The sequence below is a fragment of the Alternaria ethzedia genome, assembly GCF_023757985.1.
Source record: "Alternaria ethzedia strain BMP 0044 chromosome Unknown scaffold_6, whole genome shotgun sequence".
NCBI classification, from domain to species: Eukaryota; Fungi; Ascomycota; class Dothideomycetes; order Pleosporales; family Pleosporaceae; genus Alternaria; species Alternaria ethzedia.
The window spans coordinates 1,061,761-1,087,646 of record NW_026056199.1 but is presented as its reverse complement, the minus strand read 5'-3'; the positions used below and the strand labels follow the sequence as shown (position 1 = coordinate 1,087,646).

At 53.7% G+C, this 25,886-nt stretch overlaps 10 protein-coding genes across 10 annotated transcripts; 4 read left to right on the top strand and 6 right to left on the bottom strand.

Moving 5' to 3' along the window:
* Window positions 1–269: 269 nt before the first annotated feature.
* Window positions 270–1,602, bottom strand: J4E87_003650 (uncharacterized protein; the record flags this gene model as incomplete). The annotated part of the gene is made up of 3 exons (XM_049375275.1): window positions 270–1,021; window positions 1,108–1,406; window positions 1,457–1,602. The coding sequence occupies 3 exons, from the start codon at window positions 1,600–1,602 to the stop codon at window positions 270–272; spliced, it is 1,197 nt and encodes a 398-aa protein (XP_049235197.1).
* Window positions 1,603–2,646: 1,044 nt separating this feature from the next.
* Window positions 2,647–4,164, bottom strand: J4E87_003649 (uncharacterized protein; the record flags this gene model as incomplete). The annotated part of the gene is made up of 1 exon (XM_049375274.1): window positions 2,647–4,164. The coding sequence occupies one exon, from the start codon at window positions 4,162–4,164 to the stop codon at window positions 2,647–2,649; it is 1,518 nt and encodes a 505-aa protein (XP_049235196.1).
* A 2,644-nt stretch (window positions 4,165–6,808) lies between these two features.
* On the top strand, window positions 6,809–7,453 carry J4E87_003648 (uncharacterized protein; the record flags this gene model as incomplete). The annotated part of the gene is made up of 1 exon (XM_049375273.1): window positions 6,809–7,453. One exon carries the CDS (start codon window positions 6,809–6,811, stop codon window positions 7,451–7,453), a length of 645 nt encoding a protein of 214 aa, XP_049235195.1.
* A 1,841-nt stretch (window positions 7,454–9,294) lies between these two features.
* On the top strand, window positions 9,295–10,534 carry J4E87_003647 (uncharacterized protein; the record flags this gene model as incomplete). Its single annotated transcript, XM_049375272.1, has 2 exons — window positions 9,295–9,628; window positions 9,681–10,534. The coding sequence occupies 2 exons, from the start codon at window positions 9,295–9,297 to the stop codon at window positions 10,532–10,534; spliced, it is 1,188 nt and encodes a 395-aa protein (XP_049235194.1).
* Window positions 10,535–10,651: 117 nt separating this feature from the next.
* On the bottom strand, window positions 10,652–12,395 carry J4E87_003646 (uncharacterized protein; the record flags this gene model as incomplete). Its single annotated transcript, XM_049375271.1, has 3 exons — window positions 10,652–11,943; window positions 11,994–12,170; window positions 12,218–12,395. The coding sequence occupies 3 exons, from the start codon at window positions 12,393–12,395 to the stop codon at window positions 10,652–10,654; spliced, it is 1,647 nt and encodes a 548-aa protein (XP_049235193.1).
* Window positions 12,396–13,644: 1,249 nt separating this feature from the next.
* J4E87_003645 (uncharacterized protein) lies at window positions 13,645–15,771 on the bottom strand (the record flags this gene model as incomplete). The annotated part of the gene is made up of 4 exons (XM_049375270.1): window positions 13,645–14,028; window positions 14,088–14,392; window positions 14,531–15,506; window positions 15,580–15,771. 4 exons carry the CDS (start codon window positions 15,769–15,771, stop codon window positions 13,645–13,647), a joined length of 1,857 nt encoding a protein of 618 aa, XP_049235192.1.
* Window positions 15,772–16,674: 903 nt separating this feature from the next.
* J4E87_003644 (uncharacterized protein) lies at window positions 16,675–17,536 on the bottom strand (the record flags this gene model as incomplete). The annotated part of the gene is made up of 2 exons (XM_049375269.1): window positions 16,675–17,264; window positions 17,314–17,536. 2 exons carry the CDS (start codon window positions 17,534–17,536, stop codon window positions 16,675–16,677), a joined length of 813 nt encoding a protein of 270 aa, XP_049235191.1.
* A 492-nt stretch (window positions 17,537–18,028) lies between these two features.
* J4E87_003643 (uncharacterized protein) lies at window positions 18,029–19,461 on the bottom strand (the record flags this gene model as incomplete). The annotated part of the gene is made up of 2 exons (XM_049375268.1): window positions 18,029–18,817; window positions 18,871–19,461. 2 exons carry the CDS (start codon window positions 19,459–19,461, stop codon window positions 18,029–18,031), a joined length of 1,380 nt encoding a protein of 459 aa, XP_049235190.1.
* A 2,406-nt stretch (window positions 19,462–21,867) lies between these two features.
* Window positions 21,868–23,511, top strand: J4E87_003642 (uncharacterized protein; the record flags this gene model as incomplete). Its single annotated transcript, XM_049375267.1, has 1 exon — window positions 21,868–23,511. One exon carries the CDS (start codon window positions 21,868–21,870, stop codon window positions 23,509–23,511), a length of 1,644 nt encoding a protein of 547 aa, XP_049235189.1.
* A 481-nt stretch (window positions 23,512–23,992) lies between these two features.
* PGN1 (glycoside hydrolase 28 protein) lies at window positions 23,993–25,758 on the top strand (the record flags this gene model as incomplete). The annotated part of the gene is made up of 4 exons (XM_049375266.1): window positions 23,993–23,997; window positions 24,402–24,474; window positions 24,570–24,998; window positions 25,045–25,758. The coding sequence occupies 4 exons, from the start codon at window positions 23,993–23,995 to the stop codon at window positions 25,756–25,758; spliced, it is 1,221 nt and encodes a 406-aa protein (XP_049235188.1).
* Between the last annotated feature and the right edge of the window lie 128 nt (window positions 25,759–25,886).

Sequence of the window (25,886 nt, the reverse complement as noted above, 5' to 3'; positions counted from 1 at the left end):
ACATGATCAAGGAAAGCCGTCTTTGATGCCCGTCCCACCCAAGTCTAATATAATGATGTAACATGCTTGAAAAATCGCTGTACAAAGACATAACGATAAGACATGGGACGCCTGTAGACGCCGACAGAAAAGTACTGCCATGAAATAGCAGCGGCGTATATGATGGTTATATAAAGGCCGTGCGGTAGATGGCGCAAGATTGGTGAAATAAAATGCAATGCGCGTGCGCGAGGTGAGGGTCAAAGGCCGTTGCGAAGTTCAGAGTCGTCCTACCACCCTTCATCTTTCTGGTTCTTGCCCTGTCCTTTCTTGGCCGCTGCCTTCTCTTCTTCGGTCATCTCGATGAGCTCCGCGCCCTCGAGCTTGAAGCCCTTTGCGTCGACAATATGCTCGCTCGCTGAGCCCAGGTACGCCTCGTGTAATCGTGGTAGGAAGTACTGCATGACGCTGTCCGCCAGGTTCTTAGCCACCAGGCCCTTGTCAACCCAGAAATGTCGTACAAAGACGCCTTTGCAGCCGCCTCGGTTCGCAGCCTCGGGTGCACCGTTGGCTTCGACGCAGGGGAGAACGCGAATGTCGTCCGGTCGGTCGTAGTCGTAGCGCAGGTAGTTTCCGAAAGCAGCCTGTTCATGTGCCCAATCGGTCTTCCAGTGCGCGCAGCCCTTGTACTTGGTCTCAGAAGGGCATTCCGCCCAGGCCTTGTACATCTCCTGTGTCCTCTTGCTCTGTCGTGCGATCACGAACCCAGTGTTCAAGTATCGGTTGCCCTTCGCATCGTAGTTTTGCGGTTCGTTTGGGTCAATGGACATCATCGCGAGAGTATCGTCGGTCATGTTCCAGTAGTTGAGCAGCCATTCGAGAGGCAGATGGGGGTAGTGGAACATGACATCCGAGTCCATGAAGACGATGTATTCGTGGGTCTTCAGCGCCTCCTTCATCATGGGAACCTTGACCCAGGTGCCCCACCGGTCGGCGTAATCGGGTGCGCGGATGAACTTGTAATCGTAGCCGTGTATTTGCGCTGTCAGATGTTAGCCGAGTCGCTCGTTGTCCGCTCCACGTGCCGAACGGCCCTGGATGTCTCCTCCTGTATGGTCCAAAACGTACCAAACATGTAATGCCCGAGCATGCCCGCACTCAACGAGCGCATGCCCTTCCACTTCAATTGCGGGTCCATGAGCTGGCCCTTTTCCGTCAACGGCCGACTGTCGATATCCAGTATGAGCACCTTCTTGCCCAACTTGCTCTTGAACTTCGGTTCCCCTGCTAGTCTGTATATATCTCCGTCCTCGTCGGTAAAGTTGGCAGCATCGATCGGATGTAATATCGGGCCGTAGAGTGCTTTTATTATCGTCGCCATGGAGATGTCGTCTTTGGGGAGGGAAATGTTTTGCGTATGCGGGAATCTGCGCCTCGTCGTCAGTTGTTGTAAATAATCAAGGATCGCGACACGTACTGTGCCCGAAGACTGCTCGGCACGTATGAAGGAGAGCTGAAATAAAGCAGAGCCAATGCCATGGGTATTATGGCAATCAACAGCACACGCCGCCATCTCCCTTGTGGTCCCATGTTGGCCAGCGATTGGTATGAGTAGTCGGCCATCGTCGCGGTTCGTTCTCTGGGGTTCAGAGGCCTAGAATGCGATCCAGTTCGCCTGCGCGTAGGAGTCGAGTATCAGGCCCTCGCTCTTTTGCATCCAGATCCAGTTGGTCCAGTCCAATCCAATAATTTCCCAAAGATGCCGAATCTCAACAATGAAGCGTGCGTCGCGTAGTGGACACCACGGAAAGAAGGTGGTGTATGCAAAAGATGACAAGGTATGCGGATACCGGAGAAGCGTTGCGCCGGGTGCCAAAAAGGAGTGGTAAGAAAGGCAGGATGACAAGCAAAGTGTCCCTCTGCCTCAAAGGAGGCGGCCGACACGCCCCCAGTTTAGTGGCAGTTGTGTCAGTCGGTAGATCCTTGCTTCCATCCCTAAGCAATGCAGGGGCCACTACCGTCTGATTGGGCTTAGCTGCCGCGCCGGGAGAGGGCTGGAAGGCTGAAACGCCGAGATCTGGGATGCGCGCCCTGTGGCTGTGCTATCCTCCCCGTCGACGCGTGTGGGACTGCGATGAGGGTATTCGAGATGCAAACATTGGCATGCTATGTATTCACAACTTGGTTCTTGTGCGCAATGTGTCGTGCACTGGTTAGACCAACGACCCGGTGCCGCATGCGCCTTTACGATAGTCAGCTTAGTAGCCACTTTGTACACGCAAGCCTCTCGTACTCGGCTGTAGATGGCAGGATCGACACGGGTGCGGCGGTGCTGAAACATCACCATCAGTCGGAGCATAAGACATGAGCATCCCAGAAACCGCAAACAAGGCTCATCGTGTCTTCCTTCGTCTCGACCTTCTCGCAATTGACTTTTGCTGAAACGCAGAATTAGTCGTACGTTGAGTGCCCAAATGCGACGACGACGGCTGACAAAAGCCTGGCTCGAGTATCTGTGGTACCGTGTTACGTCTGGCAGCGTGACGCAGGGTCTCACGCGAACTCGTTATGAATTTAATCATGTTGACTGTATACCTACGGACTACACTGACGTTACAGCAGCAATCTGTAGAGTCTCGCGAGCGTGTCCATACTACACGTCTGGAGCTAGGCGTCCAACAAGCGCAATAGCTCGTAGTCCTTTGCAATACCAGGACTGCTTCTCGCACAACTCTCGATCAGGGTCATCATGATACCTACCCACTCGCGCCATCCTTCCGGCAGCGTTTCTCGTAATCTTGGGTCCGGCGACTGCGCTACGGCGTGAAACAATAGCACCTGTCCAAAGCACTGACAACACCACCCAAACTTGATTGGTAGAGCTGACAACATTTGCGTGCAAAGACCCATGGTAGTTGGCCAAAACATGCCACCGCGCAGACCCTCGCGCACCTCGTTGTACTCTGCATCACTGGTGAATGCTGGTGCATGCAGCGCTTTGTAGAGGAACGGACGGCCAATGTGGAACTTTGCAACGAGGTAGCGGCTTCGCAGCATGGCCTTCGCGATGACGTGTGCAGGGCTGGGTGAGTCACTGGCGTTGTCGGTGTCGGAGAACTGAAGCGACGGAGGGAGGTTTGCGCGCCACTGCTCTAGTTGGTGATGCATTTCGGCTGTCAAACTGGCGCTGGGGTAACCGTCTTTCTCTGCAAAGGTATACAGGCTCTGCTTTACGCGTGTCAGGATGATGCGATGGGCCGCTTGAGCGAGAAAGTGGAAGTTGAAGAAGGAGTCCTCTTCATCGGTAAGCAGTCCCGATATGGACGTCTTTGGCCGTGGGCATTGGGTAAACTTCGGTAGAGGCGTATCTGGCTCGTAGTCTAATAGGCCGCTATGCGGAAGTAGGTCCAGTTCCTGTGTGATGACTGTTTCGTACATCAAAGTACACCAAAACAGTCGTGATAACATATCGCCCTCCCATGTGTCATAGTCAATCGCTCCCGTGCGGGTGAGAATGCTAGCGCAACAGAGGGCCGCCCTGTTCACGGTGGTCCAAGAATCGAGAGGCCGGAGAATCTGAGCATAATACAGAGTCGAAAGCATGTAAAATTGACCTGCTTGAACATCGTTATCGCACATGAGGAAGCCGAAGCGATGCCTTGCTTCGTTGAAGAATTTGAGCCCCGGTGGATCATCTACAACGAGTTCGTACCAATCCGGGTGTACGAAGCCACGTCTGGCTGGAGAGTGGCGCGAGGGAAGAGCAAAGTCGCCTTCCTCGTGAGCCTTGACAGCTAAGCAACCCAAGGCAAGCACGTTGAGTACCAGCGCAGACTCCACGTCGTACCCGAATTCGTTCTCCATAGCTGTGCCTAGTGTGCTCGAGAAGAAATGATACTTGTCGAGGATTGGCATGTTACGGTGGAAGACGGCAAAATAAGCATCTGCAAGTCCTTTGACAGCCGATTGCGGGAGGCTCATCAGCCAGCTCTCAGGGACAGTGCCGTAGGGACGATCGATATGTATCGGCAGCTGCGCTCGCCGGTTCTCAATATCGACTATATAGTCCTCCGGAAGCTCTGCTCGAACAGTGACGAAACCGTTAGGGAGTATTTGCTGTATGGCCGGCCAGAGTGCGACACGATGTTGACTGAAGGAAAGATTTACTGCGCCTTGAACTTCCATCACGGGGAAGGGACTTTTGGCGGGAGATCCCACGACTTGTGGAGACATTGCTAAGTCGTGTATGCTTAGCCGGCCATTATGGGAGTGGTGAGAGGGCATCGCCGAGACGTGGTATCCTGGACTTGGTTGTGAGAAGATGGTGTGGGGTGACTGATGGTCGTTGATGGGCCCTGCCGGCGAAAGTGGTAATGTAGACGACGGCTTGGGCGTATTGATCGCCGTTGTCAGGTCTTCGATCTTTGCTTCCAGTCTTCGAATTGCATTAATTGCCAAAGTCAATGACTGGTCTTTCTTCGTACTGCGTGGTGCCTGATACGTGCACTCCAAGTTCATGTTCCTACAGTAGCCGCATCTTGGCCGATCTTCATCACAGCGCGTCTTCCTCGATCTGCAGATGTCGCAAGCCTTCTCTAGTCAGCAGAGCACTGCATCTCATTTCTTGACCACATACCAAGGTCGCCATGAATGATCGCGGCTTCTTGAGCGACGAGCCATCCCCGTCCTCGTGGCTTCCGCTACGCTCCCCATCGTACGACGTCTGCCGCTCTGGAGGCTCTGCTTGCGAGGAGGCTATGTTGGCATGGGACCTCTTGGTCATAGCATATCACAATGGATTGTCGATTTCGCGCATGGAAAGCGGTGTGTAATTGCCAAGGTTGCATGAGATGACTGGGAGCGATCATGGCCGGCGACGGAGATGACCATGCTAGCGTGCACAGACCAAGGCGGAAGTTCAATCTTGCCCAGCTGCCTAGGACCTCCATCTTTCCTACACCAACACCTTGCCTCTATGCCTTGCTATTGACCTGTGAAATTTGCACTCTTTGACGTCAACTAATATATTTACAGGTCCCTCTCACGGTATTTCGACACACGACAGTACGAACAAGCTCGTTCTCAACGTGTCGCGATCCTGATACCGAAACTTACCCTAAGGTTATGCGCTCTACGGGCGATGTAGCAGTGTATATCCTGGGGTACGTTCGAGGTACGGTTCGCAGACCACGAGCTTGTTCATATGCGTGCCATGCGCCCATGCATCCATGCGCTCACTCGTCCTGGACCTCGACTTTCCCGTCCGCTGATGTGTGTCCTACCGCGCAGCGTGGCAACTGCGACCTGTTGTCTCTGATGATATTGCCATGATTCTAACGTGATCTGCCAAATTTCGTCCTCTGTGACCACCGACTAATGTATCTCCAGGTCCACATGGCTCTTCTCCGCCGAGGTTTGCCTACATGATGTCCTGGTATCGCCCGTGCCCGGCCTGCTCTCTGGATCTCTTTTCGATGAGCATTGAAGTGGCGCCTTCATGCTGCCGTCGCGCTGTCTTCTGCAGCCAATTTGCATGTTCCTCCTCGTTGGCTTGTTGCGATACCTTCCTGCGCCGAAGCTGAAGAGTTTTCTTGCCACGGAGTCACCACTCTTGTCTCGTAACCTGGCCTATCTTGCACAGTGCAGTTGTTCGGACAGTCTTCTTCTTGTCATCTCGTCCAAGTTCCTTCGACTCGTTGTCGCCGCCGTTGCGGAGAAGAGGGGGGAGGGTCGTCGGGGTTCGAGAGGAGCAGGCGCGGCAGCTTGCATCGGCAACGACTGTGGGCAAGGTCTGGTTCGTCTCGTGAGAAGTATGCGATGGGTACGGCTCACTTCCTGTGCTGTCGCTTCGTCAACTGGGGGTGCAGCTGGTGCTCCAAAATATCGGTGTCGATATTGGTGGTCGGTGTTTGGTAACAGCTTCCCCGCGGACGCAGCCAGCTGTGCAACGCAAAGAACAACCTGACAAACGAACGCCATAGCTGTCTCCAGCCAGCGTCAAGGCACTTCCACCGCAAGTAAGGCAAGACTGAAGGCATCAGACGCTACTCGGGCTCTTCTTGCAGGATGGCACAGCTTTATCGATGTGCGCAGCCTCCTGGAAGTCAGTTTCCCAATCTTTGGAAGGCTCCTCTACCTCAGCGATTGCTTCGGCCTTCCACCATCGTAGCCCTCACCCTTTCACTTGGTACCAACAGAGCCACGCCGTCGTCTAAGTGTCTTGATTCGCCGGACTCGTACGGATATCCAAGGAAGCCACCTACCCCTTTTAGATCTAGTCCTGGACATACTCGATTCGTTCTTCTTCCATCGTCGCTGAAAGAAGCATCACTAGTGATGGATTCACTGCCAAGGCAGCATTCATACTGCCAGAAGGTTTCCGGTAGCCTTTCTGCCGCCAATCGGAGCCCAAAGAAGAAGTCTAGTCAGATATGAAGGCTACTAGTACGGTGAAGGACACAGAATGGACAGCCCCGGGACGAATCAGAGGCCATATAATAGGGAAAGGGCCCGGTTTCATCGCAGACTTCATGCTTCCATTCTGCAGAATTAGGAAGCTTCAGACTTCCTCGCTCTTCTTCAGCGGCGTACCGTTCTTCTGGAGGAGACGCTAGAGGGTCTCCCTCTGTCTATATAAACTGGCCTCCCCCTGCCTCCCTTCAGTTCCCTCAGCCTGAAAGTTCCTCACTTCTCCAGTACAAAGTCGCCTTCAAACTTCTTTTTCCGAGCACTTTCAAACCTCCTCACACACCTCGAAACACAACACGCTTCCTCATCACCTCCACTCACATCGGCTACAAGCACGATGTCTTCTCCAAACACCATCACAATGGTGACGCCCGCGCCTCGTCAGAGCGTTGTCCTCCCCAACGAAATCCTCAAGATGATTCTCATGAACATACTCATCTTCTCCACGGTCTCGCCTCGGGGCAGGCCAATCAACGCGTCCCGCTTCGCCATGCTCCACAAGTGCATACTGCACAAGCTCTGCGTCGTCTCTCGCCAGTTCCAGGCGGTCGCTCTCCAAGTTTTCTACGAAGAAAACTATTTCGAGTTCATCTCAAAGACATCACACCGCGCGCCACTCATGCCCTCTGTCCACCTCCTCCCCTCCCTCCGCCATATCCGGGTGCAGCTTGTCCTCACCGACAGCTACGCAGGAGAGCCGACTGTACTGCCCGACCGCATCCTCGACAACAGGATATACTTCCGCAACACTGTCGACCTCTTCAAGCACTGTCGCAGTGCCCACACCTTGCGGAAGCTCTCTGATCTGATGACCATGCAGAATCTGAGGACGATTCAGCTTCACATCACTCCCATCTTCAGCAACCCCGACTCCGAGGCGGCGGTCGCTATCTACCATCAGGCTCGCTTCATGATCGGCGCTCGTGATGAGTTCAACATCACCGTCGAGGCTGGCCTCTCCGACTTGAGGAGCGCCATGCTGAGCGGACTCTGGGCAGCTTTGTGAATTGTTTGTGGTGGTTGGTGGGGTTTGTCGTCTCCTGGCTTGGTCATTGCCATAGTGTAGTGCAGAATGAGATTCTTTGTCTTCTCCAACATGCTTTTGTGCATGGTGAATGTCGCTTGTGATTACTGTGAGTACCTCTTGGCTATTGTGACATATTTCAATATGATGATTTACACTGCTACGTATGTCTTCAGGCTCAAGCATTAGGTGCATGATCGATCGCTGATAGTACGTTGAAGGACTCTTGGCTTACTTTTGAAGTTCCCTATGACTGCTAATAATGTGAGGGAGACTTCTACTCCTGACGTACTGTTATATCCATTTCACGACCTCAGCCTCCACCTTGATAAATGGCTTTGCCGCTCTCCAGCCTTCAATGACCACCTCTTTCTTCGCCCTAATCACAAGACCCTCAACTCTCAGTTGGTTTAAAGCAGTTTTTCTTCCGCAATACATTCCCGGGGCTTCTTTTATCACCAAGCGCAAGAATTCGACTCTAGTAAGTCTGGCCCTCCCAGAACAAAGCTTGACGAGTGTCTGCCACTGGTATGAAGTGGTAAAATCCCGACTAAAGTATTCCAAAGAGATCATCAACTCCAGTCGCCGAATATGCTGTCTGGCATGTGGCGGGGGCAGCAAGACAGGACTTTCCCTAGGCTTATCTTCCATCCACGCCCTCAGAGTTCTCCCGGCTGAGGCGCATAGAAACTCGTTCTCGCGGTAGAAAGCCTCTAGAACAAGGGGATATAGTGATTTGGATATAACCAGATACCTAGCCAAGCGACCGTTGCGGGATACATGGCTCTGAAATCGATCAGCGCAAACAGGTAGTCGTGGCACGGATGAGCCGGGGCGGAGATGAAGAGCGTGATGGAGGATTTGGATAATCAGCTCATTAGGGAGGTGCGGATTCGTAGTCGATGGAGAAGTCATGTCTTCGGACTGGGTTGAGGAGATGGGTCGGCTTGACAAGTCGTTGGAAACTGATGATGGCGCGTTATCCATTGGTAAAGTCGAGGGTAATGAGTCCAGTGCACTAAGGGTGGTGTGAGTTGAGTGGGAACCGATCTCGGCCATGGTCAATCCTCCGGACAGTTCAACCAGCTGTCCGAGTGGGGAGTCGACTTGGCTGTTCATCTCTTCTGGGTGTGTGGTTGCTGCGTACCGACGTGATCTTGACCCGATTGCAAGGACTTCCGGTTTCACCGACCTTTAGTGCGATATAGACATTGCCGAACTGTTTGAGTAGATATGAGAGTCCGATTCAGAGGAACAGGATCTTCCTTTTGTTAGCATCGCATAATTCGAAGTCACGTAACTATGGGAAATGGCAGCATGGAACCATGGTTTGCAAGTGGATCCCACCATGGTGTCGAATAAGGTATAAACCAAAGGTGACCTTGGATATCTCAGTATGAAGAAAGAGACAGGTCGGCCTGAACGGCATTTTAGTCCTTCTTGGATGGAAACATTGGTAATGCTAATGACAAACATGGCAGGCGCGGGGGTGGTAAACAGCGACTTGGTGAGGGCTTGTCTGGGGTGTCAGCTTGAGACAGCGAATATGGGGTAAAGGCATCTTCGCGTAACTACTGTACATGGGCGAGCTGTCGCTGTGTCGAAAGGCGCGTTCAGGGAAGAGTGGATGAGAAACTCGGAAAAGTATCCGTCGCGTGTTTGGCCAGAAGGCGCGACCCGCGCGGAGCGTCCCCGCTGTCTGCCTTGCCTTCCTCTCCGCGCTATCTTCCCCACCATCGTACCCGGGTCCCCCATTGAGTCACATCCTGGACAGTCTTAATCAAGATGCATCCAGCTCATCGCCGCTCTCTTCAGTGGCAGCCATGTCCTCCGCAGCCCCCCATGCCTCCCTGACGCGCGCCTCGGTCGAAGCTGCCCACGCCCTCATCAAGCCGCACATCCACGACACGCCCGTCTTGACCAACACCACCCTGAACACTCTCGCCAATACGCCTCAAGCTCCAGAAGCACTCCAGGGGACACAATGGGAAGGCCAAGAGCCCGCTAAGCCCAAGGTGAACCTCTTTTTCAAGTGCGAAAACTTCCAGCGCATCGGCGCCTTCAAAGTACGCGGCGCTTTCCATGCCGTCACGCGATTGATCGAGCGGGATGGACTGGAAGAAGTGCAGAGGAAGGGAGTAGTCACACACAGCAGCGGTACGTCTACTTATGACCAGACCAGGCCGGCAGGCAGGACTGACATCAACAGGAAACCATGCGCAGGCCCTCGCGCTTGCCGCAAGAACCTTCTCAATACCCGCACACATCGTCATGCCCTCTATATCCACGCCCTCGAAGATAGCAGGCACGCGGTCACAAGACGCCAACATCCACTTCTCCGGCTCCACGAGCACCGAACGCGAAGCCGTCGTCGCAGACGTAATCAAGGACACAGGCGCTACCCTGATCCCTCCCTACGACCATCCCCACATCATACTCGGCCAGGGCACCATGGCGCTGGAGATACAGGATCAAGTCAGCAAGCTTTTGGGAAGCGGCGAGAAGCTCGACGCTGTCATCGCGCCCTGTGGTGGCGGCGGCATGCTGAGCGGCATCGCAGTCGCTCTCCACGGCACTGGGGTACGCGTCTTCGGCGCAGAACCCAGTTTCCAGGGCGGCGACGACGCGAGGAGGGGTGTTGAAAAGGGCGAACGCGTTACCAGCGTCAAGACCCTGACCATCGCCGATGGCCTGCGTACGCCCCTCGGTGACCATACATGGGGTGTTATTTCGAACAAGGAATACGTGCATAGTCTCTACGCCGTCACAGAGCAGAACATCAAAGATGCGATGAAGCTGGTGTTGGAGAGGATGAAGTGTTTTGTCGAGCCGAGCGCGGTCGTGGGTCTGGCGACCATGCTGTACAACGAGGACTTCAGGAAGATGGTGGAGAGAGAGGCTGGGGACAAGGGCTGGAACATTGGCGTCGTCTTCAGTGGGGGAAATACCACGATCGAGGCCATCACCAAGATATTTGCTGAAGTGCCGGAGGAGAGGGCGCAGAGACAAGAAGGGGTGTTGGGTAAAGATGGGCGGAGGGTGGCTGAGAACGTTGCCGGTTAGTGTTGTTTCGATATCACAGTAGAACAATCAATCTACGCAGACATCACGCATACTTCATGAGTTATATGACGTAATCGTGTTCATTGCGTTATACCATTAAACGGGCATACTAATAGTCTAGAACCACTTCTTGAACTCTCCACCCATGGCTCCCAAATCCCGAGAAACAACGCTCGTCTCATTGCTCTGCGGGATCTTGGGCAGCGTGGTGAAAGGCTCCCGGCTGGTCAGGCTCTCAATACGTCCAAGCAAGAACTCAAGCTGGCGGTACGCGCTGCTAGGCTGGTACTGGGGTACCATGTGTCCACTCAGAGCCTGCTGGACGTACGTCAACTTCCTCTCAGTGATGGTCTTGCCCATGAGGCCCTTGGCACTCAAACTGGTAAGGCTCAAGTCGTCGTGGTAAGGGACGTAGAAGTCATCGACAGGCGGGTTCTGGAAACCTTGCATGCCGCCCCAAGTCATGTTCTGGATAGCCATGAGGGTACCGTTGTAGAGCAGGATGTAGTCGAGCTCGCCGTGTGCGATGACGGTGCGGTCTAGGGCGTCGATGACGCGGGGGATAACTTCCCAGGACGACTGGGGAGACGAGTCGGTGTCGAGAACTCCGTTGGAGCACTCAGCCCATGGCTGGATGGGCGCGTTGATAGCCTTCTGGACTTCGGTGCGGTTGAAGTAGATCTCGGTGTTGGGAGGGAGGTAGTCGAAAGAACCGGGGAAACCGAGAACGTCCCAGAGGAGAGGGCAGGTGGTAGCAATAGCGTAGACGTCGAAGCAAGGGTTGGTGTAGAAGACGGCGTTGTAGATGTCTTCCCACAGCCCGCAGCCTTCAGTCTTGGCGTCCTTCTCGGGGTACGGGAGCTTGCTGGGAGGAGGGAAAGTAAGGTACTTCTCCATGTACTCGGTGTAGCCGCAGGCCTCGGAGCGGTTGTGGATGTCGTCCATGAAGGACTGGTTGAAGTTGAAGAGACCGGCCCATTGGTCGACGAAGGGCACAGCTGGGATGTCCTCTAGCAGGACGTCCTCGGCCACACTGGGGTCGTAGAACATGATGCCCTTGACGTCGTAGTAGCAGGAGTCGTTCTTGCTCAACATGGCATCGGCGATGTAAGGGACGTAGCGTCCGGCATACGACTCGCCAGTGATGTACACCTTGCGGTTCTGCAGACCGAATGTGTCGACAAAGTTCTTGAAGAAGCCGAGGAATTCCTCAGCGGTCTCCTCCTGGGAGGTAGCGGTAGCGTTTCCTTGTGTGAATCCGGTTCCTACGGGCTGTTCGACCCAGACCATGTTGGTGAGGTTGGCCCAGTTCCAGGGGTTGTATACAGCTGCTGGGCCGCTGCCGTATTGCCAGGAGATGGGACCATTCTCTTGGAGGAACCCCTCTAGAGAAGAGCAACCTGGGCCACCTGTGACATATGTTAGAGGGAATTGATCATGTACGTGGGAATGATCATACCGTTCAGCCAGATAGTGATCTCGTCATCCGCGTCTGGGTTCTCGGATGGGAAGAACCAGAAGTACAGTTCAGAGGTCTCGTTGGCGGCATCGCTGATAGGCAAAAGACCAGCGTAGGACTCGCCAATGTCGAAGTCGACGTCGGGGATCGCTCCCGCAGTTCCGTTGACAGCGAATGCTGGGGATCATTAGCTAGTGTTGTGTAAAAGATAGTACCTAACATACCCTTGGACGCCTCAGTGGTGATAATCTGAGTGGTCTGACGCTTGTGAGGGCGAAGACTGGTCTCGGGGACAGTCAGACGAGGACGAGGAAGTTCCGTCTTCTTGCCGACAGAGCGAGCGCTTCGTGCGGAAACGCTTGCTGTGAGGCCACCAACAGCGAGGAGTGAAAGAAGCTGCATCTTGACGTGCTTCGCGATCGCAGTGCCGGGGTTGTTCGTTAGTCAAGCTCGTGCTGTGACTATCAATGGCCGTGAAGAAGAGGGAACCGAGCGGGCAGCCCAGCCTTCTTGAAGTAAAAGCGTGGAGCGCCAGACCGACGTCACTTCGGGTCTACCACGCACGCGACGCGGCCTACATCTTCCTGTACCTGCACAAACACAGATAGCTCATGGCGAACATAGCTCCAGCTCTTTACCTGATTAGGCAGGCGTGAAGTTCCGTCACATATTGTTGCTTACCCCCGAAGCACACCGAAATCATTCAAACGCTTGACCCTGCGCATGAGCTCCGTTATACTCTGGTATAGTTGTATGCGCACGATCGCGAAGTTGTGTAGTTGACGTTTGAACATGGCGCGATGGGAGTCGACGTTGCTGCGATTGCTCATGATGCTGGTACTGTTTTCCAGGTACGACCGCGATAGAGGCGGGGAATGCATGCGACTAAACACACGACCACACTGGTGGACCGAAGCTAACGGCGCAAAGCTTCTCCAAGGCCCGCCAAAGATGCCGCCACTGACTTCAAGCACTGGCAGGTCCACTTCGTATTCCTTGATAGTGGACGGGGAACTATCTCTTCGGGCTTGTTAGACACCAGCTCTTATCTCTGGCCGCGATCCGGGGCCACGGTAGGCTCAGTGCGCGTCGTCAGGTATTGGGGCAAAGGATGGTCGAGCTGCGTGATTGGCTGAGGTCGGCCTTCGAGAAAATCGCTCCCATACAGGTGTCGAAGGATCAAGCACCATGGCGGATGCTTGTCATGCTTCGGCGCAGATAAGTCTTGTGCGCTTTAACCGCATGGGGAAGCTCGCGAAAACCAATGCTGTGGCGGGTCGCTGTGACGAAAACAATGTGGTCAGTCAAACACATGGGCTTTCCCGTCTCTTCTAAAGGGTCTGAAGCAACGACTGTTGGAATGATGTCTGCAGGGCTATGGCTTGAGGTGCGTTCAAGGTTTGTGAGAGTGTCAGCATGTCAGCAACAATCGGTTGTGGCTTCCGCGCGTCAAGTGGCTGATTGGTCGCGCACCCGGAGAAGCCGCCATCGTCACTGAGGGGCGCGTTTTGATCTCGACTACACTGAAATAAAGCAAGCAAATTGGAAAATCTTGCGTCAATTTAGGCTCCAGGGTGTCAATTTCATGATAGGAATTGCTCTATTGATGGAGAGATATCTAGGTAAAGAAGGTCACAAGTCTTTGCTTGCACTATGCTTCACCATGGAGGCCTCCACGACGAACGCGGCGCTGACCGTACTGCGGCGCAGTTACGAGGCGAACCAGTTGCTCGAAATCAGGTGTACCATAACCGGTCACAGGATCCCATCCCTCCGTCGCATTCCAGGAAGCGTAAGGCACAAGTGCGGTTGGAAGTCCGGAGTAGATGGAACGACCAGTGCAACCACGAGAGCCTCCATCGACAATGTCGTTCAAACCCTTGTAGCCCTGCTCGTAGATCCAAGGGTTCAGGAAACCGAGTGAAGGCATGCCAGCCGCCACGCGAGCGTTGTTGAGAAGCGCGACGACCGAAGCGAAGACGGGCGCTGAGGCACTAGTTCCTCCGACAGACGACAATCGACCCTTATCAACAACCTAGAGAAGGAAGGTCAGTATTTGTCTCACATACAATTCCTATAGGAAGTATATCTTACCTGGAAACCTAGTCCTTGAGCGGCGACATCAGGGAATCCACGGCCGTTGGGATTGTAAAGGCCTTCCCATTGAGACCCGAGCTTGCCAAGATAGTCGGAAACTGCCTTCTCTTGGTATGCTGGGCGAGGCCACAGATCAGAGAAGCCGCCAGAAGAGAAATCAACAGCACGCTCAGGCTCGACTCCGCGAGTGCCACCTACGGAGGTGACGTAGGGGCATGAGGCGGGGAAGATTGGCTGGAGACGGGTTGTGTTCTTGCCGTCATTGGTCTGGCAAGCAGAGCCTGGACCAGTATCACCGCTGGCTGAGTATTGTTAGCACTCATGTTTACATCGATGGAAAGGTTGGGTTAGGATTGAGTTCAGAGACGACACTACCCCCAGACATCGCGGCTGATGACGTCTGGGGGCATCTTCGCCTCCAAGCTCGAACGAATACTTACAGAAGATGACTGAGACGCCACGAGTACCGAGCTGACCGATCATATCGCAGACCTTCTTGGCGTACTCGGCAGGGACGCTTTGCTCCGTCTCACCGTACGAAGTGGTCAGTACTTGGGGCAGCTCTTCATCCTCCAGGCCCACAAGGTAAGTAAAGAAATCCAAGTAGGGCTCATTGTTGTTGTCGTCCTCATCAGGCTGATCAAGATCAGGAACCAACAGTCCTCGTCCTGGAACAGTGTAAAACGTGGTTGATATGTTCACCAGGCCGGCTGTGTACTGGATGTCGAGGTTGGCCTCGACGCTATTGGCCGATGAGTTCTGGGGAAATGGTCCATCGTTGACAGACTGTACTCCAAAGCTTTTACCAGCGAGACTTTGAGAAAACCTTTGTGTGAACAGGTCGAGATCGTTGAAACGAGCGTATTGCTCAAGGAACCCGCTCACTCCGATCGTTACGTTGGCCTGGTCGCTAACGTCATAGTCCTGGAAGTTGTAAAGGTCTGCGAGGCAATCAGGCGTGATCCTTGTGTTACACGTGGCATTAACAGCAGCAAGCTTGGAGAAAGGCGCAATTTCCTGTGTGAGGACTTGGCTATCTTCGGCGCGCATTTGACCGAAGCGAGTAGTAGGTTGGATCATGTCAATGTGGCTCCGAACCTCCACGGGGACAGAGTAGCCCAACGAACGAGTCCTCTTGACTCCAGGGCGTGCCTGGCTCTGGTAGGTCTTGAACGTGGTGCCCATCATCTGTTCTGCGCGCTTCACAGGAGCGAGAAAGTTGATCCATTCGCCGTCATTCTGGATGTCTCGAGGCTCGACGCCGGATTGCTCGAGCCAATTGAGCACATTTGCAGTTGAGTCGGCTCTTGGCTTGATGAGATCCTTCAGTTCGTCTCGCTTAAGGTGCTGACCGTAGCGGGGGTGGCTGGGAGTTGAAACCTCCATGAGCGTCCTCTCAAACAGGTCTGGGTTTGCCTGCGATGATCAGTATTCGACTTTCAATATCTGAACCATGAAGGCCTTCCTGATCTGCTTCGCGATGACTTACCGAGCGTACTGCAATGCGGAAATGGAGCTTGCGCTCGGGCGCTGGAACACCAATCTCGCTCCATCCCTCAGGTACAGTATTCAGACGCTCGACAACTTCGTTGCCCTCGATGTGAGAAGTACGGGAGGTAGAGCCAGCGTTGACACCAGAAATGGCCAGTAGGCCTGTGAAGGCGGCGGTGGTGTACCTCATGCTAGCCGGCGACGTCGATCGTGTGGAACCAGAAGTGGCAGGACAGAAGAAGAAGTATGCTCGACCCTGGTTGCTTGGCAGCAAACGAAAGCGACGGATGGGTTGGAAACTGCGATGGTAATCACGGCGGGAGCAGACATATACTGGTCTGCCAAGCCGTGGAGATTTAGACACCCAACGTAGTCACCTAGGCGACCTATCGTAACCAGATGTTTCAAGTACATGATGCAGGTAGCCTCCGGGATCAACGTGATCGGCTCTTGATTGGAGTGATGGCTGATCACCCCCAGCCGTGTTTAGGTAACAACGTTCTGAAGCACCTTCCCCTTTGCCTCTCGCGGTTGTCTCGAATATAGAAAGTAGGCCGTACCGCTCCTCACAGCTTCGGGGATGGGTATCGCTGTTCATTGCAGGCCTCCATGGTCCACGGGTGCGGAACGGCCCAATTTTGTCTAACTCCGTTCCGTTCTGCTAGAAGGAGCACAGATCTGCGCAGCATGCATCCCTTTATCCTCATACCAATAGCCGGCTCATGCATGCAGTGCGCTGATCTCCAGGCTGGCTCAATGCTTACAGGATCTGAACATTGGCGAAAAGAAGCGTGGGCTCATGCATGGTCTCAGTGCTCTTGTCCCGGATAGTGTGCAGCGCAAGAATGCTTGTGAGAGCTTCATGGGATTGGCGGCGGGTCGGCACTGTGACGACTAGTGGCGCTCGAGGGCGGCCCGTGCTGCACCTCAGCCTGCACGCAGCCTGGCCCAACCATCGCAGCGAAGTTGCTCCAGCGAGCATCAAGCAACGAACAGTACGGGCACGATGTCTCAAGACGCATAATGACGGACTTCGTTAATGCGTATTGCACATCAGCTCTTACAGACAGCTTCCTCTACTGCCCTCCTGCATCTACTTCTCTTCGCTAGATTCTACGCGTCCCTCGAACCCACTCTCAAGAATGTCGATGAGATCATCGAGCCGCTGAACGACGAGATCCGTGTGCTGGTGCTCCGCAAGGTGCTTGTTGACGTCGTTGACTAGCAGCACAGTCGCAGCTCCCGCACGATGACCAGCCGTCATGTCGTCAATTGAATCGCCAACCATGATCAGACTCTTTCCTCCGTCTTCGTGCATCCAGTCCTTCGCAATGTGCAGAATGCCTGCCGGGTCGGGCTTGGGTGGCCTGAACTCTCGCGTCACGACAGGGCTAAATTTTGATGTTGGCAGAAAAGTAGTGAGCAGATGAGTGACAGGTGCGTCGAAGTTGCGTGTGCAGATGCCCTTCTTGATGCCACAAGAGTCCAGATATTCCATGAGCTCTACGAGCCCGGCCTGCGGCTGTTGGGACTTCATTGCGGTGCGCTCAATGTCCCGGATCTTCTCTTGTGCTTTTTCTTGCTCGCCCTCAGGTAGCGAGTAGATGTGGTCCAGGATGTCCGTCGGCTTTTCGATCCCCAGTGCTGATCGCATCTCTGCGAACATGTAGTTTTGAGGCAGACCTAAGTCATTCAGTACATGAACACAGGTGCACGATATCAGAAAACCTACATAACGTGCCGTCGACATCAAACACAATGCCCTTTAGCAGTGGTCTAGTGTCCCCTTCCTTCTTTTTCGCGGGATCCAGTGGTGCGAACCGCCGCGGTCGCACAGGCTGCGACATGCTGTTCACCGATCGTGTCGCACGCAAGCAGATCCGGATGTTGTTAGCTCCAGATGGCTTGCAGAGGCTCCTAAGCTGGTTGGAATGTCGTGATATGATGGCATTCATGTTGGTGGGGTTGTACAAGCCGGTCTCATTCTGGAAGTGGGTCCGTTTGCATCCGCAGCCTTTGCGCGTGGCCTCCTGGGCTAGTTTGGCGGGGAAGACGCATCACCACGACTCCCTTCTTTCTTCATACCAGACTTCGACTGCGCGCTCTAGCATCGAAAAGATCACTTACTTGCGCATCAGACTATGAAGTTGGCTACACGCTGATGACAGTGTTCCAGCCTGGAGGCTGCTCCCATGTGAGGCATGTTTCAACAGTACTACGAGGTCAATAAAGTGCAGGAAAGGCAAATGTGGTCAAGTCAAACGTCTATTAACTCGATGAGCGAGCTTCTCGTGAATTTGCATCACGTGCGTATCTTGCATTAAGGTCTTGCAACAACAGTGCAAGTAAAAAGGTTTCTAAAATAAGGTTCTCAAGAAAGGAAGTGCCAAACTGGGGATCAACTAGCTGATCGCATTACTGCGCCAGAGACGCTTACAACCAACTATCTAGAACAGGCTCAAGGTAGAGTTGGCCGATGGGCGGATGTTGTAGTACTTGGATTTGGGGTAGTACAGGTTGTTCATGTTCTGGACAAAGTTCTCGGGACCACCAAGCTTCTTGACAACGGTAGAGACGATGCTCTTGTCACTGGTGGCCGGGAAGTCACCAGATGACTCCCACCACCAGGCACCACCGAGACCCTCATCCATCAAGTAGTCAGTCTTCCAGGAGGCGACCTTGGGTGTGTCGAAAGTGACGAGCTCCTTAGCAATAGGGTCCCAGCTCCAGCTGGCAAGAGTCTCCTTGTCGGTGTAGACCTTGCTGCCGTTCACGGGCAGGACCTTGTAGTCAAGGGTACCAGGCTCCCAGGTTCCTGCAGTAGATCCGTTGAACTTCTGGCCGAGGCCGCGTTGGTCCTTGCTCATGTCGACGACGTTGGCGAATCCGCGACCGTAGAGGGGCATACCGAGCTGGATCTTGGCGGGGGAAGCGATGTTCATCTTGTAGTAGTCGATGGCCTGCTTGGTGTTGAAAGGGACGAAAGACTTTGTCTTGCTGTTCCAGCCGTTGGTGGACTTGGGGTTGGTGGAGCTGGGGTACACGTTGCTGAGGTGTCCAGTGTAGTTGGAGAAACCTGGGCCCTGGTAGTCGAAGGCCATCAGGTTCCAGTTGTCAACGTAGGGGTCCATCTTGGCAATGGGCATAACGACGAAACGTTCGGGACCAGCTGGGGCGGAAATACCAAGGTCGAAGTGGTAGCCGGCGGCGTTCACTGCGGAGTAGGCATCGAATGTCTGTTGTGGTGTTAGTCCTGCGATCATTCGAACCGTGTTAACATGATTCATACCTGGCGGCAGCGCATGAGGGTGTCGACAAAGTTGTCGCCATCGGTCTCATCCTCTGGGTACTCCCAGTCGATGTCAAGGCCATCGATACCCAAGTCAGCGATCAGCTGGATGGAACTGTCGCAGAACTTCTGTCTGCCCTCAGCAGTGGCAAGAGCAGGCTTGAAGTTGGCCCTGAAGCTCCAGCCTCCGACTGAGAGGATGACCTTCAGGTTGCGGTTCTGCTGCTTGAGCTTGTAAAGCTGGTTGAAGTTACCAAGCAACTGGGTACCGTTGGTGGCAACATCTCCGGGGTAGGGGAACTGAAGATCAGCCCACTCGTCGGTAAGAATGACTTCACCAGTCTGGTTGTTGACGTTGGCGAAACCGTAGTTGACCTTGGTCAATTTGTCGGCGGGGAGGTCGGTGACCATGTGCTTGCGCGCGTAGATGGCCCAGTTGACGTAGAAGATACCAGCCTGGTACTGACCACCACCGTAGCCACCACCGTAACCGAGATCACGTGCGTGTGCGTGCTTGTGGCCGTGAACGGCTGGAGCAGCCGAGCCTACAGAGGCCAGAGAGAAGAGAGCGGCGGCGTTGGAGAAACGCATGTTGAAAGAGAGGACGGCGAGTAGCCAAAAATGTCAAAAAAGAGGTTGAAGGGAAGCTTGCAGGATGTGCGTGTGATGGATACTGCAACTATTACGAGGATGCAGTCCTTACATACCTCTCATATTGGCCACTGCCCTACCTAGTGGTCTTTCGTCGGTGTACGTCGGTGTCCAAGCCCCAAAGCTTAACATTTGGCCGTGGCGTGGACTCGAAACGGCGAACAACTCTCTTTCGCTGTTCATGCCAACGCTCTCCAAGCCAGGTTTCGCAGTGCTCTCCAGAGTATACGGACCGAAGCGATCATGTTCATGGGGTGTGGGTAATTAAACCCAGTCCAAGCGCTGAGTTTATTCGCTAGTCTGTCAGAGTCGGGCCTTCCTGGGCTTCTTCGTTTCGTCTAGAGTGTCCCTTGATCTTTGACAAGGCGCCCGCCTCATCCGATTGCTCCCCTGATCCAAGATGATACTTGGACCGGAGGTTACCGTCACGGCGCATGAACATAATAGGGCTGACGTTGGCGACGGACGTCAGATGTGACCGCGCAATCTAAGTTGGGATCTTGGTCGCTCTAGCTTAGCTTGACAACTCAATTCTCGTCGCCGTTAGGCCAACCCATCGACTTACTTGACGTTTGACTTGCTGAGAGATCTGGTAGTATTCCAATCGGGTTCGCATTGTTGGCGGTGTAATGTAGCCCGATCGCTTGGCTTTGATGCGAATTCACACTGGTCTCAACTCGCGGTCGATCTTCCGGCTTCATTTCGATGCTGACAATATCGATTGTTCCACCCCACCTTGATCGCGACGATGAGAAACGTCGAAACGTTCTCGTACAACCTGTCGCGGAGGAAATGTCGGCACTAGAATGCTGTCAGATCCACGGCCCGGTTCGTTCAAACAGACTGCGCGAGTGCAGGCGCTGGCGTCGCCGCGAAGCTGCGCGCACACCGATTGCTGTCCAAGTTCTACCAAGATGCCTTGTCAGTTTGTATGAAGCACCTCAGACTTCTCTTATGGCGCGATGTTGACATACTTAACTATGTAACCTCTCTTTGCAGTACAATGACTTCCTACACCGCGCGATTAGATCTTTGACATGAGCGCATGCCCAATCTGTCACGAGTCATTTGTGCTTACTTCGATTGCTCATCTTCGCGCTCGAGCCCCAGCAAACCTAATCGCTAGCGTCGATGTTTCCAAATGGGCATGAGCGGCTACAACGTGCTAGCAGACAATGCCATTTCGAGAGCGCCAGAACAACGGCCGGGTCATTCTGGCTCTCTCTATACACACCCAACAACGTCCTGTCATCGGGCCTACGAACAAGACGCGTGAACGAATGCCCTTTTCACACTGCTCACGGGCGCAATACTCGAAATTTCCGGCTATGCTGAGCTCATGCCAATACGCGATTGAAGAAGATCGAGTGTGTCGTAAATTGACGTCAGAAAGGTGAATTTGACGAAAAGCTCACGCTCAATATCTCTGTTCTGCTCTTTTAGTATCGTCTCAGCGTCTTCCTCAAGCAAGGTCATACTGATCCAGTAGTCACTGCGTGGGCGCTATTGTTGAAAAGATGGCGCAGTCGTCTTGTTGACATCTCGTTCAGCTCGAAACGGTACGACGAACCAGCTTCTTATACCACTGAATGCGGAGGTGGGCATCTGACTCCGTATGAAAATTAATTTTCATATCCGAAGATTTTCTGTCTGGAGGACACATACTGCAAGCTTGACGGCCAACGACAGAATGACCATAGTCTGAACCAGCGCACCTCGACCGTAGCGCGAGACAACGAAACCTACCGCAAAGCCGATAGACGGCAAACGGGATGTTGCAAGTAGCGGATGCACGTGGTACCAAGACCTGAGAGGCGTTTGATCGTGGGGTGAGACATTGGCGATGTGCTTGATAGTCTCAAACCGGTTGTTGGCTTCCAGTAAGTGAGGCTAAACAGGTGAAAGAGCTGGACAAGGAAACATTACCTGTATCCCAAGAAGTACCTGTATCTGTAGCTTGGCGCTACACTCACATTACGGTTTCACGGCAATCGCACTCTTCCGACGAGCTTATTTCGATATCAGCGCGACAACCGCGACAATCGCCAGTGACTCAACGGCTCTTTCGCTGGGTACTTTCACAATCTACTCCAACCTACTAGTGGATCCAGAGCTCGACATGAACCGACCGCAACGCTTCGATGTCGCTCTCCAGGTACCGACCAAGCTCATAGGTCGGCTCGTGAGTAATTGCCGATGTACGAACTGCATGTGAGACAAACACTGACTTCGTACCTCCATCTTTAGGTGACAGATAGAGTTGCATGCCGCCAGCATACCGAAGTGCTGCAAGAGAGACCTCAAGATGCCCGAGCGTGTGCGAGGAAAACTGAATATCGGCGCAATATGCTGAATGCGCTCGTTGCAGCGTGTGCGCAGACAGCAGGCTTTGCTCAGCGCGATGTAGCTTTCAAGCTAGTCGAGAAGTTCAGGACTCTGGCGCAGACACTGGATAGGTCCAAGGCTGTCGCATTCACCTTTGGTGTCGAAGAAGACGAGGAGATTGTTACTTTGCCGATCGAGGAGCAAGTTGCTGCAAGTGGGGACTCGTCGCCCGAGCCGCAATCTAGTCCGCTTGAGCTTTCTACGTCAATGCCTGCCCGGGAAGACACGTTACACCCTCTCTTGGTCGCGCTCCTTGCCTTCAAACTAGGCGGTCCCATCAACGCAGCCTTTACTGGACACCAACATGAATGGAGGCCCCCAATCGACACTGCGCGCGATACACCAAGCTTCTATTCTGAGGGCGATGTAGGTGACTTCTTCGATGATATTCGAATAACGATAGTATGGGAAATGCGCGATGATAAAGCGACCGGTCCTTCGGGGAAACACAGTGTGTTCCTGACAGGCGATGCCACGCCCCGACAGCTGGAAGCGCTGACAGTCCAAAAGCGGGCTGAAGCCAGCTCACCAGTTACTATACTCTACGACTGCAGACACGCGGCGTTATATTACGTCTGCGATGATCCAGACGCGATACGTGAGGGCAAGAGCTTGGATGTCCATCTGAATACCATCTCGGACAAAGACGTCCGCCTCCTCAATACAGCAACAGGCGACAAGTCTCGTGGGAAGCCATCACTAACAGAATTGGTGACCAACTTTCCCATCGAAAATTATGCCAACCACTTTCACGATATCCTTTTCGACAGTGTCTCAGTCAACGCCATCTTCACGAAACTTGATATGCTCGACGTACCGCCAGCGCCAGCTCTTCCCCCAGACCGACAGCATCTGCAAGACAAGCGATTTGATGCATACAAAAAGGACAACTTGGCTCATTTGCCAATTGATATTAAGAGACTGGCGGGCGACGTATATCTAGAAGGCAGCTATCCCACAGCAGCCAGCTTCCTAGATAAGGTCGTTCTGAAAGCACGCCGCGACGTTCATCTGCCTGTTGGGGCCAGCCTTTTTCCACAGTCCCCTATGGAAGAGAACATGGAGTGGGCACGGAGGGCCATTCGAGACCTACGCGAAGACCTGGTGTCGAACCGCGTTGCACATTACGCAACAGCTCTCGTAGATTCTGCGTATGCAACCAGAGATCTGATCTCGACCGCGAATTTGCGCAATTATGCGAAGATGCTGGAGCGGCACTATCTGGAACTCATCGGCATTGGTTTCACAGACGACGCATGCTCGCTTCCGTCAATGGCTGCCTTAGCTTGTGCCTTCGGTAACGCTATCGATGGGCTCAAGGAAGCGCAGATCATGGCGGAACCATGGATCGAAGAGATGGATCTGCAGGTCTTTCGGACGCGCTGTTTGTATCTCTTTTGGTGCGCCGACTGGTTAGTACGCTACCTGGTGAAACCAGAACCAGGACCGTTCATGATCGTTGATGAGAAGACGGCCATAGCAGGTGCGCAAGGTATGGGACGAGCGGTGCGTCGGATAGCGACTATGCTGTTGCGCAATTGGGTAGCCTGGAGTCTTTTAGTAGAGGGCTTGCCACAAAGTGGTTTCTTCGTCCGAGGATCGTGAGCATAGCTGCGACGATGATTACTCATAGTGTCTAGAGCGGTGAAAATTCTAGGGGTAGATCCGAGATTTGAGGCTATACCTAATTACTTCCCGTGTCCGCCTGGTTCGCGGGCCGTGTGCCTGGGAGCCGGAGTCGTGCTGCAATGAATGTTCTGCGAGTTCACGACTATGTCGATGTAGACGCAATACAACTGATGCATCAGTATCTGAATGCGCGCCTGGAGAGATGCTGATGAGATGGAAAAGGGTTCATGCAGGTGCGGGATGTCGCTGCCGTTACTTTCGGTGACGGGACGCTAGTCGGGCGCTAATCCGGATTCGTTTCTAGAAACCCCTCCGGAAGTCATGCAGCTGTCCTTTCACTCAAACAATTCTCCGTCAAGCCTGCGCATCGCTCCAATCCTACGAAGGTCTCACGGTGTGGCTGGTGACATTCCATCAATCGGCGGCCGGCGGCGTGAACGTGCTTTCTGTATCCGCAATGGCGTCTGACCTTTTGCGCCACGCGACAGCGGCGCCACGCGTCTGGACCAGTTGTTTCGTTTCACCATTGATCTAACACGGCAAGACACGAACACCTGATAGTAGTCCAGATTGCCCGCGTGCTGTAGAGTATTCGACTCTGGGTAAGCTGTATGCTTAGTCGCAGTGAGATTCTGCTCAGCGCTACGAGGCTGGCAATCGATTTGACGGAGAATTGTGACAGAGATCGCCCACCACCATCTGCGATTCGGTCACATCCAGATCTCGTTTCATTTATACAAAGCGGAGTAGCCCCAACCGAGGATCCACCTGTTACATGCTGCGAGAACACCGGCGCAGGCGCCATCCGCTTTGTGCCCTCATTTCTCGCGGACCCTAGACCTTCTGCGATGACAAGCCTTGCCCAGCAATGACAAGCTCAAGGAATTTGAGCTTGTCGACGACTCGTGTGAATCCTCCGATGGCTCCACCTATCAATACGTACCACTGTCGATGAAGTCCTAGTATAAAGGGCATGGCGGCACGTCTCTTCAGCACTCACCAACTCACTCATTCATTCATTCTCTACACAACAGCCTTACATTCCCTTCAATCATCCCTATTTTCAAGCTACATTCATCATGGTTGCTTTCACACTTACCTCCCTCCTTCTCGGCGCTGGTGCGCTCGTCTCGGCTGCTCCTTCCAGTCTTGATACTCGTGCAAGCTGCACCTTCTCCGATGCTGCTACAGCCATCAAGAACAAGGCCTCTTGCTCTGCCATTGTCATACAGGGTATGACTGTTCCAGCAGGAACGACCCTTGACTTGACCAAGCTCAAGTCAGGCACCACCGTCACCTTCCAGGGCACCACCACCTTCGGCTACAAGGAGTGGGAGGGTCCTCTCATCTCTGTCTCGGGAACCAACATCAAAGTCATTGGCGCCGCTGGCCATGTCATTGACGCAAATGGTGCTAAGTGGTGGGATGGCAAGGGAAGCAACGGCGGCAAGACGAAGCCCAAGGTATGTTAATACTGATCTTTTGCTAAGCTACAACTGACTTGGCAAGTTCTTCTACGCCCATTCCATGATCTCGTCTTCTATCACTGGACTCAACGTCAAGAACACCCCTGTACAGGGATTCTCCATCAACGGCGCGCAGGACCTCACCCTCGACAAGATCACCATCGACAACACTGCTGGTGACGTCACCAACGGCGGTCACAACACTGATGCTTTCGACGTTGGCAGCTCCACTGGTGTGTACATCACCAATGCCAACATCAAGAACCAGGACGACTGCCTGGCTGTCAACTCCGGTACCGACATCCACTTCACCGGCGGTACCTGCTCTGGCGGACACGGTATCTCCATCGGCTCTGTAGGTGGCCGCAGCGACAACACTGTCAAGAACGTCATCATCTCCGACTCCACCATCACCAACTCTGACAACGGTGTCCGTATCAAGACCGTGTCTGGTGCCACCGGTGCTGTCTCTGGTGTCACATACAAGAACATCACCCTCAAGAACATCGCGAAGTACGGCATCGTTATCCAGCAAGACTACCAGAACGGCTCTCCCACTGGCAAGCCCACCACCGGTGTCCCGATCACTGGCCTTACCATCCAGAACGTCAAGGGTACCGTTGCTGCCAAGGGTACTGACGTCTACATTCTTTGCGGTAAGGGCAGCTGCTCCAACTGGACCTGGACTGGCAACAGCGTCACTGGCGGAAAGAAGAGCACTAGCTGCCTCAACATCCCTACCGGCGCTTCTTGCTAAGTTCCAGAATGAGACGAGTGCTATACCTTGGAGCACCGTGAAGTAGCTTTTGAGCGGCCTGTGGCCTTTTCTATTTTCTCTTGTACATCTTCCTCTTTCAGTAAATATTTAGTCATCGTAGCAGCTAC